We start from the raw sequence: 17,840 nt of genomic DNA on the forward strand, positions 1-17,840 counted from the left end.
CATGTTTAAAAAAGTCAACGGCGTCAAACATTTAGGGAATGAGGGAGTACAAACCAAACCAATATACTACTAGTACAAGCCCTATTCTTCCTCTTGCATAGTGAGTGACATTGGCAGGTGGGGTCCCTGTTGCTGTTCAAGTGTACCACTATTAGGGCATCCACAATGTGACAAAAAGCAGTTCTTACAACTCTATATGGGTACCTTTACCATTGTGGGAGGTGGCATTAGGAAGAGCCATATAATAAGCTACCCATAGCTATAAAGACCACCCATATAGATTAAAATATACTATCTCTCTCCTTTTGCTTCTTTCATGAGAGAACTATAGCATTTGGAAGTAATTTTTTTTAGAGTGTGGGTCCCATTTTAATGTCAATTGCTATCTATATACATTGTGGAAATAGAAATAACAAAAGACCACTTATGTGGGTCCCACCTATATGGACTACTTGATCCATATACAGTGGTGATGTCCTTAGGCCCTTCACAGTACAGGTACGTGGCGTTTAGCTTCGTTGGGACACGTAGGAGAAAATCTGGCGTGTTTGTGCGAGCCGGAACGCCCTTCAGGAGGATGCGCACGCCCCACCTGCGCTTGAGGTCAGACGACACGAGACACGCATCCCGCATTGGCGGGTCATCCCCTCTCCACTTCGTCATCTCGCCTCGCACGCGCTCCCTCGTCCCAAAATTGCTTTGGCTCAGCCTGCACTATGTGAGTTGTGGCTTGGCACCTAGAGAAACTCAATAGTGTTGCTTGCACTGTTATTGCCTTTATGTGTGTTGTGGTAGTATTCTGGAGGGGGGCATATGCTTTTCATGCAATGCTGAAAAGTTTTTGGAGGTTAATTGCTGATAAGTCCTATTGGAGAAGATACTAACACATTGGACATCTCCAAAGAATATTCAGGAAGCAGCCGGTGAAATGTGGTCAATGTACCTTCAATACTCTTTAACAACTTCCACCACACTTTGTAGGCTCCTCCAGTTAGCATACACCCTGGACTCAAAATTTTTAGCCCTATTTTAGTTGCAAAACTATCCTTTTACCATTATGAAGTTGTGGATGTATATATATACCTTCGTAAATAGGGTTCAAATTATAATATCCATAATTAAATAACATATATATACACACGCACATTACAGTTGATATAGAGGTCGGAAGAAACTTCTGTTACGTAGAAAACAATATGGCTTGTGAGGATCGGCGGAGGGGAGGGTGTCGCCGCCCGCTGCCGCAGCCGTGGCCCGCGAGACGGGAAGAGGAGGAGAGGGCAGGGGGGCTGCTGCTGCTGCCGCCACCCACCGCCGCCGCCACGGCCCGCAAGAGGGGAAGGGGAGGAGGCCAGGAGAGCCGCTGCCACTGCCAACGCCAGCCGCTCGCCACCGCGGCCCGCGAGAGGGGAAGGGGAGGAGGGCAGGGGGGCCGCTGCCACTGCCGACGCCCGCCACCGCCACCGCGGGACACCGGCTGCTACCGCCGCAGCCCGCGATAGGGAAAGGGGAGGAGGGGATCAGAGGAGAGGGAGGAGGAGTGGAGGAGGAGGGTGTGAGGAGATAGAGATAAGGAAGATAGAGTGTGGGAGGCGTGCGGCAGCGGTTTCTGAGGAGATAACGGTGAGTGGGAGGTGAGCGGCAGCGTTTTTTTTAAAAAATTTTGGTCCTGATTTGTTACACTTACATTTATATCTTTAATCTCGGTTGATATTACAAACCAGGAATCCCCTCCCCCGCCCCCCGCGACAATCTTTAGTCCCATTGGAGTTTTAAACCAAACTAAAAAAAATATTTTTAATGTGGTTTTCGGCCGGCCCAGTAAAGATCAGTTCTATCATAGTGATACTCGGACCAAATGCCCTCCAAAGAAGGGAAAACAAAACCGAAATGAACTGACCCGTGTTAGTTCCAAAGTTATTCTTTTAAACTTTCAACTTTTTCATCACATCAAAACTTTCCTACACACAAACTTCTAATTTTTCTATCACATCGTTCCAATTTCAATCAAACTTCTAATTTTAATACGAACTAAACATAGCCTGAATTGAAAGAAAAGCGAGAAAGGAACTGACGGCATGGCAATGATGCGACGATGCAAATGTTTGATCACGATGCACCAAAGATCTTCCTCCGGCCGGATTCACGGCCTACGCATGCCGTACGCATGAGGTGGTCAGCAGCGCAGAAGTGCAGAGTTCATGGCAAAACCAAAGGCAACTTCTGCTAGCTCTCCCATAACGTGGGGGCCACATGCATTCGGTCCCTGGCAGGTGGGCCCTATGATGCCACGTACATCACCACGTCTAAGTTCCAAAGTAGTACGTGTAGTGTAGTTCACCCTGAGATGCAGGATATACAGGGCCATAAATGCCATGGCCATACCATAGTTTTCGGAATATGGTGTGGCGAACTGACGATCACACGCGAGAGACATGTTTTTTTTTTCTTTAAGCCGACGCATTTTGTACGTTTTGTCGAGAGATTTGGGATCCAACGTCAAACGACATATTTACATTACAAATAAAAAATAATTTATAAATAAAACTTTTATGTATGTATTCTTAGCAACCTAGAAGCAAAGGCTGAAAAATAAACTTCGATGAAAAAAAATCTTAAAATTAGCTTCAAATTTAAAGTTGAAAATTTAAATTTTGACTGAGCATAAGCATGAAGCATCTTCATGGATCGTAGGTTCAATGTGAAATATTAATGAATTTTCTTGAGTTAGAGAATTTTCTGAGACTATATGAACCTATATTAAAAAAAGCAAATATTAGGAAATGACCTAATATCAAATAATTAGAAGGGATGAGACTTCGGCGCGAATATTAGGGAATAATCTAATATCAAATAATTAGAAGGGATGAAATTTCGAACCAAGGTTGTCTAACCCACCACTTGTGTAGCTAGCCGGAAGACCCCCGGATGTTTCTTGAACCTATATTTATCCAATGAAATAATGTCTACACCCTCTTACAGAAGGTATTGCAAAGAAAACTAGAGTTTCATTTGTTACATGATATCTTGCGATCCGCCGCCAATGAATTTTTTTTTTGTGTGTGTGTGTCCCCTATGAAACAAAGTATTTTTGTTGTCTGATTCACCTAAGATTTTGCACTCCAGCTTACATAGAGATCATTTCTGCGATTTCGAAGAACAAAACAAAGTGGGAATGAAAAGAGGAGGAAAGCCGGCTAGCATGTCGGAAAAAGGTAACCCAAAAAGGGAGAAAATAAGAAGCAGATAAGCACCAAGTTTCTCAGTGCATAGATGATGTTCAGATAAAAATAAATATAATAATAAAATGGAGAATAGAAGTGCGTCATGCCCATGACATCTCCAGCCGTTGCAATCTGGGGTTTCAACGCTACAAGTGCACTGTCACATTGGCACAATGTTTGCTTATCTTATCCTCCTTTTCTATATTTTTGTTGAAGACCTGATATACGGCTTATTATGACATGCTAACAAAATGAATGAGTCAGGATAACTCTGTTTACATACTGGTCCAAAATTATTAAAAATCAACTAGATAATCTATAAAACCTAAAAGAGCTTCTTAATGAAGAAGTGACAATATATAGGAATAGTCAACGACCCTTCATTCTTCCCTGTCCCTGGTCTCTACGACTCTACCTATCCATTCATTCTTCCCTGTCCCTGGTCTCTACGACTCTACCTATCCATTTAGGCCTCCTTTTAAATAATTCATATGAAAATATTGTAAACCTAATTCATATGAAAATTTTATGAAAATTGAACTAATTCATATGAAAATATTGTCAAATTCATGCATTCCAACGGGTCCTTTAGCAATAAAATAAGCTATAAATATCGACATATTATACATATGAACCTACAAGAGGATACAACCTTATTATACCTATATTATAAACCTATTACTTACCTACTTGGTAAGGTAATAAAACCATCACACTAGTCGTATGATATGACTTTACCCTGCAGTAACTTATATAACTCGTGTCACTCTCTGTTACGCTAAGCAAGTGCTCGAGTGTGATTGTCTCCTGTTAAACACCTAAATTGTAATTGATAAATATAAATTTACTTTAGGCATGTTTGATAGGACTATAGCTTCGGCTTCACCTCTCCTATAGCTTAAATCTAACCAAATAGCTTCAACTTCAGCTAAATAAGAGTGGAGTGGACTAAAGTGATATGCAAAAAATAAACTAAAGAAATGAAGCAGGGTTCGAGCCACTCCATAACTCAACTCCAGACTCCACTCTTAAAGTTATATTTAGAAGTTAGAGCCCGGTAACAGAGGCGGATCTACAGTACTTGGGCCAGTGTCAGGCAACACCGGCGGCTTTCGACAAAACCTATAGCAAAACTGTTTATCCATATGTTATAATATCATGATTTAAACATAATTAGCGTACTATGACACCGATATACATGTTATGACACCAACGAATCGATTTTCTGGATCCGCCACTGCCCGCTAAACACACATTTTACCGATAACGGATCTTAATTGATAATAAACACACTTTTTACCGGTAACGGATCTTAATTGGATGATTAACCCGGATCCAAAACAAAGCCCAATCCAAAACTAAAATCTCCACTAAAATATGAGAGGCCCCCCCCCCCCCCCCCCCCCCCCCCGCGCTACATTACCCCCGCTCCTTCACCGCATTTAACACCACCACCTCAAAACGGCAACTGCATGACCTCCACCACCTCCACCTCCTCCTCTTCACTCCCAAGAACCCGCAATCGCCACCGCCGCCGCGGCGGCGCAGCTTGATACCGGCGGCGCGAGAGGAAGGCGGAGGAGGGAGAGAGAGATGGGCAACTGCCAGGCGGCGGAGGCGGCGGCGGTCGTCATCCAGCACCCCGGCGGGAAGGTGGAGCGGCTCTACTGGCCCACCACCGCCGCCGACGTCATGCGGGCCAACCCCGGCCACTACGTCGCCCTCGTCATCCTCCGCATCTCCGCCGACAAGGCCGCCTCCGCCGCCGCCGCGGGGGACAAAAAGACCAACGCCGGTGGAGCCACCGGCGGCGGCGGAGGCGGCGCCAAGATCACCAGGGTCAAGCTCCTCAAGCCCAAGGACACGCTCCTCCTCGGCCAGGTCTACCGCCTCATCACCTCCCAAGGTCAGCACCCATCCGTTCTTGCGCTTCGATTCGCCATTCTCGTTGACGCGGCAACCTGAAATCCGCGCGTGGTGGATGCGCAGAGGTGACGAAGGCGCTGCGGGCGAGGAAGAACGAGAAGATGCGGCGGTGCGAGGCCATCAGGCAGCAGCACGAGCAGCTCCGGCGAGGCGACCCGCTCGCCGGCGTAGCCGAGGAGGAGGAGGAGGAGAGCGCCTCCGACGATCAGGTCACTGTCCCTGCATTTTTTTTTTCCTCATGTCAAGACTGAATTCTCCGCCTTGCAAGAAAGCTAACGCCTCGAGATGTTCTCGCCGCCGCGCAGGACGGGAAGAGGGACCGGCACCGGAGCTCCGGCGCCGGCGCGCCGCCGGCCGCCGGCGGCAGAGGCCGGCACTGGCGGCCGTCGCTGCAGAGCATCTCCGAGGCCGCGAGCCAGAGCGGCGGCGGCGGCGGCAGCAGCAGCATCTCTGAATCCGCCGCAAGATGATTCCCCTGTTTGGTGCTGTATTGTCTGGTTTTCTTTTCTTTTTTTTTCTTTCTTCTTCTTTTCTTTTTTTTTCTTTTCTCTCTTAGTATAAAGTGCTTGGAAGTTGGAACTACCTCCAAAAGAAAGCAGAAAAAATTGTAAATCAGAGTAATCAGAGCAGGATCAATAGGAAGGAAAGCTTGTTTCATCTCTCATGTAATTTGCATGGTGAAAAACTGAAACTTCAGTGTGCAATTGGGGTTCAGTGATTTGCAACTCTGAAGCTTTACCTGAACAGAAGGAGATTCAGAAAGCATCCCAACCCTTTTCCATCAACATATACTACTATTTACCCAGTCCAGTTACTTCGCAAAATTTACCAGATTTTTCAGTTTGAAATCTGCAGAGAAAAATATCCAAGGTACCAATAATGCATTTCTTCGTCTCGAATTCGCGCCGTCCGAGGCGTCTCGGTTTTGAATTCCAGGAGTGAAACTGCTAGATCAGGTGCTGGGCACATGCTATCCAGTGTTTCGGTGTAAAATACTCGGCAGACGAGGACACAACACTGCTGGTTCTGATTCTTCTGAAGTGTTTTGGAGTTGCTAAGCTCCATCAGTCCACTTGGAGGCTCTGGCAATGCCAGCCCGGATCAGGGCCGCCGTCCACGGCTGCCAGTGGAGCTCCAGCGAGCCTCGCCATCGACACCCCACACGTGTGGTGGCTCTCTGCGCATCGTCGTCGCTGCTCCGGTGGCTGGCCGTCCACTGCTGTGTTCTCCTGGGATTCAGTGATGCTGTCCTGCAGGCTGCACAAGGGTCAGTCTGAAATTTGGAAGAACAGAACTGAATTTACTAATAGAGTATTCCTCACAGTACAGAAGATGCAGATCCATAGGCAATGGCCAGTGATCAAGTATGGTTTAGCATAGTTTACAAGGTGACTTCTGAAGACAGTATTGTATTGAGATGTCATGTATCAATATCTCAAACATATTATTGTCAGTTGCACGATGCCATTTATGCAACAAGATTATCTCCAGTTAGATGTCCAGCTCGTAAATTCTGTTGCCTTGGTCCCTCAGATGCTTCAGATCCAGATCTTTACAGTGCAAATGGTGGGGGATTAATTTGATAGTTTGGTATGTGATCCATGCATCTCGGCTCATGATTATGGAAGAGGCAAAAGCCTGATTAGCAGCGTGCGTGCGTGCTGAAAAGGCAGGCAGTGTATCATTGTTCAGACTTCAGACAGTCTGAACTTTTTTGACCAGCAAATCAAACTGATGCATGAATTAGCAGAAGAAGGGACTATATTTTAGCCTAACTAAACCATAAGAGGACTGAACATTAAATGAATGAACTCAACACCAGAACAGGATATGAGTGAAAACATAATGATAAAGCATCATCAGATGAAATGCTAAGTTCAAAGTAGCTGACATTAGAAGTAGGAACCACTGACAAGCTATCCTCAACTCGTCGGTAAAAAAGCCTATTTACAACTCCATCAGTAACAAACACTACTAGTGTTAATCATATTTGGCAAATGAACTTGGCATTGTGCCCAAAATTGTCTGATCAAAGTCGTTTTCTGTGCATTTTTGTCATAGATGAATCCTGCATTCCTGCATCTCAAAATAAAACTAATGAGCCATTGCTAACAACATATTTTGAAGCGTGGATAAGTTAAGAAAGCAGCTTACATGGAACCGTTCTCCTTTTGAGATTTGAAGATTAACTTCACTCAGTACTACCATTCGTCGACTTCTGGCTAGCAGAACCTGTTAATTCATGATAACTACAGTAAGTACAACAATGTAATGGGAGAACAATAAGAGAACGCAAAGGTATAATCATACCGTCAGTTGTGAGCCAATCCTGCAAACAAACGAGCTTTTCAATATGGTGTTTACGTGATTCAAATATAGCAAACTTTGCAGTTCTTATCGCTACATTGCAATCAGTACGACATGGCATGGCCAATATGTCACGTGCCATCCGAGCAACCGTTGGATAGGTCAGGTTATGTTCCTTCCACCAGTGAAGAACATCACGCTCACCTCCAGAGAGGCATGGCTCTTGCAAGTACTGATCAAGCTCAGTCATCGGTCGCTCACAAATTGGATATCCATAACGACGGTAATATTTCAACCGATCATCATCTCTGCTCACATTGATTTCATTTCTAGTCTCCTTAGTACAGTTAGAATCTTCCACCTTGCCAGAATATTCATCAAAGAGCCTGAGCAATATATCATCCATACAACGAATATAATCTGTGTCAGTGTGCAGGTCAACATGAAGTTTGATGTTTTCCAGACGATATGAAGGATCAACGATCATGGCCATATAGAAATGTAAGCAACAAAGTTTCCAGCATTTCTTGAACTTCTCTTGCATCTTCTTTACCACAGTAGCAAATGCATCATCCCTGGGGTTATCAACTTTGCGTTGCAAATTACATTTGACTTGCCACACCTTCTCAAAGAGGTCCACGGGACAGGGAAAATTGTGCATTATGTCCATATACCGATGAAAATCCTCCAAGGTATCACAAATACGACGTGCACAGCTCCAGTCTTTCCCTGATGCTGCATAGTTGTAGTTTGCATATTTTACTTCTGAAGAGGTGAGGCCCTCCGTGCTCTCAGAACAATTCATTGACTTCTCCACGATTTTGTCAAGTTCATCCAGCCCCACTTGAATAACCTGATCAAGTAAATGAGTTCCATATCGTACCACAAACAAGCTCTGGTTTGCGCAGTGGGAGTTCCATTTCTGGAGATGGGATTCGACATTTGAAGCAACTGAATCATCAACAAACTCATCATCCAATACAACACTAAAAACCTTATCACGAAGACCCCAGTTTTCAATAGATCCCAATATAATACTAATCAGTTGTCCTGCACCACAAGAAGGATCTATCTATCTATCTATTATATACTAAAAGTCCATTAAACTTCCTACAAACGCTCTTAGGCCGCCACGTGGCAATCTAAAAACGCTCCTAAGCCGCCACGTGGCAGAAATACATCCAACCCTTAATTTTCATTAAAATTGGTGGACCCATTATTGTGGACCATTAGATTAGATTAAAAAAAACCCACCCCTTCTCTTCCGCCTATGTATGACAGGTGCGAGGGTATTGTGCCGGTCAAAAATGTCATCAGCAGATATACGTCAAGGAAAATACGTATATACGCACTGTTCACCGGACGAAAATAGAAAATAAACATACATATTACCTCTGTACGCGTGTACAATTAGGAAAAAAATGTTAATCCTTCCGTCCTAATATGGAATACGAGGTTACTTATTATTATGCACATGTTTCGATGCTAAGTATTAATTAGCTTTTTCTTAAAAAAAATAAGGCCATGTTTCGATGCGGTAAAAGTTTGGCAATTTTTTTTAGATATACGGACACACATTTGAAGTATTAAACGTAGATTAATAACAAAAGAAATTACAGATTCCGACTGTAAACTGCGAGACGAATCTTCTGAGCCTAATTACGTCATGATTAGCTATAAGTGCTACAGTAACCCACATGTGCTAATGACGGATTAATTATTTCTTTAAATGTAATCTCGTGATTTACAGTCGGACTGTGCAATTAGTTTTTCTTTTTGTCCACATTTGATGCTCCATACATGTGTCCAAACATTTAATGTGACAGAAAAGTTAGAAGTTTGAAGAAAAAAGTTAGAATCTAAACACAGCCTAAGTATTAGTTTAAAAAACTTAAAACGGGTTAATATGACTTTTTACAGCCGCATTTCTATAAAAAATTTTTGCAAACAAAATACACCATTTAGTAGTAGCGGAAATCGTACGTGCGGGAAGCAAGGATTGGAACCTAGACCTGTGAACACAGCCAAAAGTTGTTTTGTTTGTATGCGTATCTACCATCTGTCCTTCCAAACATAATTACACGTGGTACTCACTATATGCTGAAAAAAAGCAGAAAATAAAACTTGTAGATACAGTTGGGAAAAAGTAAATCCATCCTTCCCTCTTAATTTTATATTCAAACCTGTTATGTTTGTATACATACACATGATCAGTTCATGATCCGCACCCTCCTCTATGGTTTCTTTTACTCTCTTTATTTTCTACCATAGTGATTATTTAAACCATAATTCACTATTTAAAATAGGATCTATCTTCAATATAAAACAGAAGAAAATATATTGCATCCTATATTAACTATATTTTTATACTAACTACATTTTAATTAAAAAATGTTCACATATGAAATAATGTATTTATTTATTTTATAAAGTAGACAAACACACGCACACACACACCACCACATACGCAACTTCACACTCACATCTCCGCAAATGCACCTTCTAACACACGTTTATATAATCCTATTGAAAGTGCACCTACATATGCGTAATATTCGTTGTCGAAATATTTTATTATAGCCTTTCTTAGTGAAATAGCCTATATTCTAATAAAAAATGTCACATTATATACTTTTGCATGTCCTTCTCACGTAGCAAATAGTATTGACAACCATTTGCTCACCAACATGCATTGCTAAATTAGATCTATAATAACCACGTGACACACGCCGTGAGTATTCTTTGATATAGCTTATCTTTACATTTTCTTTAATATAGTGCGGGGTTACGATATAAGTATTAAAAAGTATCTAAAAATTATTAGATCCATAATAATATCAAAACCCACTAACTCATGTTAGTGAGATTATTACTCGAGTGAATTTTTTTTTCCATGTGTTTCTCGCTACCATTGAGTCTGTTAATTTTTAGGCAGATTGTAATTAATTTGGTCAATATGATTGAATAGAGTGCCAGATAATTTCTCTTAAGAAAATATGTTAAGAACTATGCTTTTATTAAAAAAGTTGCACATGGAACTATGTTCTAACATTTTACATGTTATGCAAATAAAAGTAGCAAACTTGACGACATAGATTATGACATAATATATCACCGGTCTTGAAACGTTCATAACTTTTAAATTATACATGCAATTTACCATCATGTTTTTTTTGACTGTACAATTTACCATCATGTTGTATAATGGCTATACTATAGTGCTAAATACATCATGACATATGCGTCGACATGTAATAAATGATGTTATGATATTTTTAAATAATTTCACATCATATTTTTATATTTGTATGGTGTCAAATATCACTGGACAAATATTCAACGCTAATTTGAATATATATATATATATATGTAAAAATGAAAACAATGAAATTTAGCTATGTTTTTCATGCTTATCAAATTAAATTTAAATTTCATGTATATTCTCACAATTTGTTTTGGATGATTCAAAATTATTTGGATGGTATTTGAGGAGCGATAAGCATACATGATACATATATGTGAAAACATTCAAAAATAATATTTCCATCGGGAGAATTAGGGTCGTATATATCGGTTTTTTATAAAAATTATTAATTAGATAGATTATAACTCTCAAGTTATCAGAAAAAAAGAGAAAAAGATCTGTTCGTCGATTTCAACTAAAGCTGTTGGATCCAGTATGTATGTCACACAGTAAGATTGGATTTGTAAAATAACATGCCTATGTTCGGCCTTGGAGCGATATAGAAATAACGAACATTCTCTCTCTCAGTGTACCTACGTAAGTTAGTCAACAAATAAAGTGTACTTACATAGTGAAAGAGTATACCGTGGTTAACTACTTTAAAATAACTGTGCATCTAATTTCCAACTGGTTTGTATATTTATATTATTTGTGATTAAATTAATAATTTAAGACCCATGTTAACTATATTTTGACTATAGAAATGATATGCCACATGGGCCAATTTTCTACGCATCATGTAGCTAAATTAGATCCATGATAACAATGATGACGATGCTCTACGTATTTTCATGGTGTCTATAATTTTTTTTTTAAGTAGTGTCAAATAACCAACTACACGCATCAAATTTAAAAGATGAAAAATGTATATATACAACTAAAATTTGATACTATAATTTAATTGTACCAATTACTTAATAAAAAAATGTGTCTCCACTAAATAAAAAATAGACTAAAAACTTCCCCGCAATGATATCCTCACAGATCCCATATATTCTTTTGTTCTTCCCTATCTTCCCTTTGTCTCCCTAACTCTTCTCACTGTCCTTCTAATAGTCCCCAATTCATCCCATAATAAACATCCCATAATAAACTATGATAATTTATATGCAATTAAAAAAATACCTTACTTTTACTTTCGTTGACATGTTTTCTAAAGAAAGTAAGTCTACCTTCTTTTCAAATGATGAAGAAGATTGTAAATAATTGCTTATAAATATTACTTAAATATGATATAATATAAAGCTAATAGGTTAGAAACTTATAAAAACAATTAATTAATACCGATGAAAAAATTATGGAGAAATCGTGGCAAATGTGTCTCAAACTTAGCGTTCGACGCATGCCCGCGTGAATGCGCGGGCTACTATAAATACTCTCAAGTCGCCACGTGGCACTTTAATAAAATAGAGAAATCTAACCATTGATTTTTATTTAAATCGGTGGACCCATTATTTAAGATCGATCTATTTTAGAAATCCAAAACCTCCCACTGTCCCCGCACGTAGTGATTTTTATGCCGTTTCTCTGTTTTCATATCGAGATGCGCTTCGCTCTTCCACTAAAAAAACTGCACGAATTTTAAAGATGAGAGTCTAAGATTAGAAGGTGCTTAACAGTCTGAAAATCAATTAGAAAGGGTATGTTTTAACAGTCTGAAAATCAATTAGAAAGGGTATGTTCGTCCTTGGAGAGAATTAAATAATCTCGCATCTGATATCGGTTCCTTCGGCACCAGCGGCCAATACGCTACTACCGTTACTTGATCATAGCCCAGACCAAGAATGCAAATCAGAATATAACTGGAAGAAAAATTAACAATGAATAGGATCATCAATGGTCGCTTGATGGAGCATTCAACCTGATATATATATATATATATATATATATATATATATATATATATATATATATATATATATATATATATATATATATATATATATATCCATCCTACGGTTCCTGCTCTTCATCTTAAATAATGAATTTAAGGCTATTAACTACCCAGGCCAAGATTAAAACTACCATTTCTAAATGAATTTAATCTGATCCTTTCATCTTCTTTATAATACATACAGTTTTCCATGTGAAAGCTTATCACAATTAAAATTAAAATTATCTTCTTTGGAAAAAACCCACAAATAGACATCATACGCATTAAAATCCATTAAACATTCTATAAATATTTCTAAACCGTTGTGTGTCACTCTTAAATTAGAGAAACATTCAATCACTGGTATCCACTTAAATCAATGGACACATTATTTTACGTCGTTATTAGATTTTTTTTCTTTAAAAAAAACATCCCAAACCTTCTTCCCTTCCACTCCATCCCTATAGGCATTAAAGCACATAAACGCTATGGTAAGTTGCTATTTGTCCCGCTTAAATTATAGAAAATCCTAATAAATCCGAGAAAAAAATAAAACATTCGACCATCGGTTTTGACTTAAACATGAACACATTATTTTAGGTCATTAGATCAAGCTTTTTTTTAAGAAAAAAAACATCCCAACCCTCCCTCCATTCCCATCCCCCGTGCGTGGTGTGTTACTTTTCTATATTTTTTTTATTTCTTGACAATTAAAATTAAAATTATCTTAGTGGGCAAAGAGAAGACCACAAACGAACCTTCACCTATTAGGTATAGCCACCATATGTCTCTTATGATCTGTTTGAACTACACATTATTTTTTAAGTGAAATCAATAATTTATTAACCATATTGACTATATTTAAATGCTAACAAAAAAGTTACATTCTGCAACCCGCATCCATATTGAGGCCTCCACTAAATATAAGAAAATACTAAAATTTCTCACTAAAAATAAAAAATATTGCACCTTAATTTTTCACAAAACTGGTAGACCCATTACTTATATCCTGTTAGACATCTAACGACTTTCTATCGACTTAATTATTTTTTCTCTCAACATGTATATAGGAGTTATTCATCCATACAATTTGATATTGATGCTTTTATCAATAAATTGTCTTTTTAGAGATAAATAAATAATCTTAAAATGATCATAGCATCTAAATTATATATGTTCTCTATGAAGTCACGTGGTCAGTTGAACATACCGATCGTACTAAGAACGTCGGTGGAATCTTAACAGTGAAACAACCATGATGTTGCCTTAGGAATATAAAGGGCAATTTTAGACAGTAATTAAAAGATCATGTATATTTATTTCTTTTTGGTAAAACTTACTCTGATACATCGTGAATTCCTGACATCTAGCATAGAACAATAAACATGTTTTTGTTACATGACACTCCAGTTTAGTGGTAATTTGTCAAAAAAATACTACGACCTCTATTTTAATTTTTTTTACTTAATTAGAGAGATATAATTTAGAATAGATGCCTTTACCCCATGCCAGGTTGCAGGATCAACTCACTTATATTTTCATCCCGAATTGTAGATATCAAAGCATTTTAAGGATGCCTCATAGAGTGGAATTCTCCCCCAAAAAAATAAAAGATAAAGATGAAAAGAAATGAAATGAAAATTGAACAAAATTTATCTAATTCTAAATTTTTTTGCTGGGCTTAAAACCCATCTTAAATAGAAATATTCAAACATTTTGATAGGACTAATAAAATGAATATATCTAAAATTTCAAACAGAATCTAACAAAAAAAATGGACATTCATAGTAAACACATCTATTGTTTCGACACAAAATTTTATCATAAATTAAAAACTACACGGTTTAAAGTAATTTTAGTTCACAATTTATATGTTGCAAGGGTAATTAGAAGAAAAATCATAACCAATATTCAAAGTACATTAAATAAGTTCAATTTTAGTTTAGGATAAAGTAAAAGAATATTTTTGATAGAAAGCCACCCACACATGACATTCGTAATAAAGTTTCATGCACATTAAATAAGATGCCCGCGCATATGCACGGGCTACCTTCCTAGTTATATACTAAAAGTCCATTAAACTTCCTACAAACGCTCTCAAGCCGCCACGTGTACCCCTACATACACTCCTAAGTCGCCACATTGCACTATATAATCTTATCGTTGATTTTCATTTAAATTGGTGGACCTGTTATTTTACACCATTAGATTAGATCTATTATTAAAAAAATAATTTTCTCATGTTAACATACAAGCGCTACACGATGCAAACGCTACTTCTTGTCTTTCCCTACGTACAAATGCACGTGACTGAAAACAAAACGATAAAGCTTTCCTATTCTTCGCTGGAAGAAAAAAATGCACATGTATAGAAAAAGACAGAAAAAACATACATCCATATAAAAATCAATGGTCTTTAAAATATGATTTCTATAATATAAAAATAAAATATATAACTTCACAAATATAAATATATTTACTTAAATCTATCTATTATTATATACTAAAAGTCCGTTAAACTTCCTACAAACGCTTCTAAACCGCCATGTGGCATTTTAATAAGGCAAAATTGGTTATATAGCATCGAAAATTCACGTTTTTGGTTTTATAGCACCGAAAGATACCGGTTCACATTAATAGCACCCAAAGTTCACCTTGTTCCTATTTTTAACACTTCCGTCAATTTTTCCGTCCGTCTTGATCGATATTGACGCAGCCACGCAAACGATTTGACGTTTCTACCCCTCATTGACATGCATTCAACTTGTACTTGTGAGGGTAGAAACGTCATATCGTGTGTGTGGCTGGATCAAGACGGACGGAAAACGATCGAGAATTGACGGAAGTGTTAAAAATAGGAACATGGTGAACTTTGGGTGCTATTAAAATGAACCGGTATCTTTTGGTGCTATAAAACAAAAAACGTGAACTTTCGATGCTATATAACCAATTTTGCCTTTTAATAGACGGGAAACATCTAGCCCTCAATTTTCATTTAAATTGGTGGATCCATTATTTTGCACCATTAGATTAGATTAAAACCTCCCTTCCTCTCCTCTCCTTGCACGTTTTGTAGTCCAAATTGCAGAAACCACACACACTTTGACACTTGGCACTCAAGTACATATATTTTGGTAGTGTAGTTTGACAAAACTACACTATCAATGAATGGATTCACCTGTGAGATGACGTGATTGTTCCACCTAGGATAAGGACGTGGCATCCTGTTAACTTGGACCATAAAACGTGTAGTTTTGTGAAATTTACTCTTTTTTCTATTCCCATTCACCCCACTTTTATTTTTTTACCTAGGGTACCCCTAAATATTTTTATATTACTTTTTTCGCTATTGACTTTTGAGCATATGTTTGATTATTCATCTTACTAATAAAAATACATAATTACCATTTATTTTATTATGATTTTACATTGATGTCTTATGTTCGCTCTATTTTAGCACAAAATACATTGCGGCAAATGACATCGACATGTATTAATTAACTCCATAACAATTTTTTCAAAAAAAAATCGCATCAAACTATATACTTTATGGTATCAAATATTGCTTAACAAATATACAACGGTAATTTGAACTATGTAAAAATGCAAACCATGTAATTTATTTGTGTTTTTTAAGTAGATCCAATTTAAATTTTAATTTGTGTGAGATTAACATTCTCAAATCATTTTGGAATTTTTTGAAACTGTTTGGTTGGTATTTCAATAGTAATAAATCCTACATTATACATATATGTAAAGAAAATTCAACAAAAATATTTTCAACAGGTAAAGTATATATCATTGGTTTTTTTTTTCATATTTTCTAATAATTATTTAAATGATATGAAAATAGTCAGAATATAACCCAAAAATAACATATTTATTTAAGAAGTTCAAATATAGTTAATAATGGTCCAAAGACATAAGTCGATAAAAAATAGCTATTTATTTTAAAAGATTATAATAAATTAAGGTTCCTGACTAATATATGATGAAAACATGAGAGACAGTATATTGGGAGAGGGCATGAATGAGGCGAAGGGGGTGGATGTTGGGCGATGGTGTACGTATGTACATACATACAATGCCCCTCAGGCTCTATATTGGCACAATCGATGTTTACTTTATGTTTTCACTCCCAATACATATCCAAAATGACATATTTGGTTAAGGTCGGCTTTTGACTCTCTACCACAACAATTATAATTTTATATCTTTATTTGTGATTGATCGAAAAATGCAGTTCTGCCAGTTAGAGGAAACAATCCAATCCAAGAGAGCCAATCGATCTTCTACCTAAGTGCTCTAGAATATATTCTATGGTACCATTTAAATGACTTTATTAGACAGTATTTAATGATTTTTTAGTATATAGTACATAGATATACTTGCCGGTGGCTTTGTACTTTTATTCCATACCTTTCGGGTATAAAAAAAAGTATGTTTTTTTTTATAAATATTTATAGTTTTATTTATAAATAAATAAATAAATCAATCAAGATCACATTAACTATATTTTACTACATAGAAGTTAACATGGCAACTAAATAACAACGGAAAATTAATTGTACATATGTATTATGTTATACTAAATCATTCATTGTACGTAACAAAAATCAATTAAACACGTTCTAGAGCGCTCATAAATCACCGTATAATATGTCGTAAAATAAATAGTAATTACATTGACGTATCTATTACTTTTAACTATTAGATCTATTTTTTTTAAAAAAATCTTAAGTCGCCATGTGTCACCTCCTATGAAAACAGGAAAAACCATAGAAATTCTTAGAAAAAATGAAACACCCCGTCATCGGCTTTCACTTAAATCATTTAGAAAAATAGAAAAATAAAATCTTCACCACCTCCTCACCCTCCCATGAACAAATACTGTCGTCCACTCCCTATTGTTTTATCTCTTAAATTAAAAGAGAAACAATATATAATGTTTGATATTTTTAGAAACTAAGTACAAACGCAAAAACTCACAACGCGCACACACTCACCCTCTATTAATGCACACATGCATATACCTCTATGAGTACTTCTGAGAGATTAGACTGACATATTTTGACATTGACGAAGTCGCTACGCACCTCATTGTCGACGGGTACGTTGCCTACCATTGAAAGAATTTGTCAAGTCTAGTATAGGATTGAATCACAAGAACTAAGCCAACCAGAGGGGGAGTGAATGGTTGGTATACCCAAAAACTGAAAACTTTTAGCGGAAATAAAAGTTACCCTCGAACTCGATGGAGATCGGT

The 17,840-nt window shown here is 37.6% G+C and overlaps 2 protein-coding genes across 2 annotated transcripts; one reads left to right on the forward strand and one right to left on the reverse strand.

Moving 5' to 3' along the window:
- The first annotated feature begins 4,637 nt into the window (after positions 1 to 4,637).
- LOC127784058 (uncharacterized) lies at positions 4,638 to 5,964 on the forward strand. Its single transcript, XM_052311236.1, has 3 exons — positions 4,638 to 5,130; positions 5,214 to 5,359; positions 5,456 to 5,964. The coding sequence occupies exons 1-3, from the start codon at positions 4,818 to 4,820 to the stop codon at positions 5,618 to 5,620; spliced, it is 624 nt and encodes a 207-aa protein (XP_052167196.1). The 5' UTR covers positions 4,638 to 4,817; the 3' UTR covers positions 5,621 to 5,964.
- Positions 5,965 to 7,341: 1,377 nt separating this feature from the next.
- On the reverse strand, positions 7,342 to 13,924 carry LOC127783733 (zinc finger BED domain-containing protein RICESLEEPER 1-like). Its single transcript, XM_052310911.1, has 3 exons — positions 13,915 to 13,924; positions 7,461 to 8,507; positions 7,342 to 7,382 (listed from the first exon to the last, which is right to left on the reverse strand). Exons 1-3 carry the CDS (start codon positions 13,922 to 13,924, stop codon positions 7,342 to 7,344), a joined length of 1,098 nt encoding a protein of 365 aa, XP_052166871.1.
- Between the last annotated feature and the right edge of the window lie 3,916 nt (positions 13,925 to 17,840).

The sequence above is a fragment of the Oryza glaberrima genome, chromosome 9, assembly GCF_000147395.1.
Source record: "Oryza glaberrima chromosome 9, OglaRS2, whole genome shotgun sequence".
Lineage (NCBI taxonomy): Eukaryota > Viridiplantae > Streptophyta > Magnoliopsida > Poales > Poaceae > Oryza > Oryza glaberrima.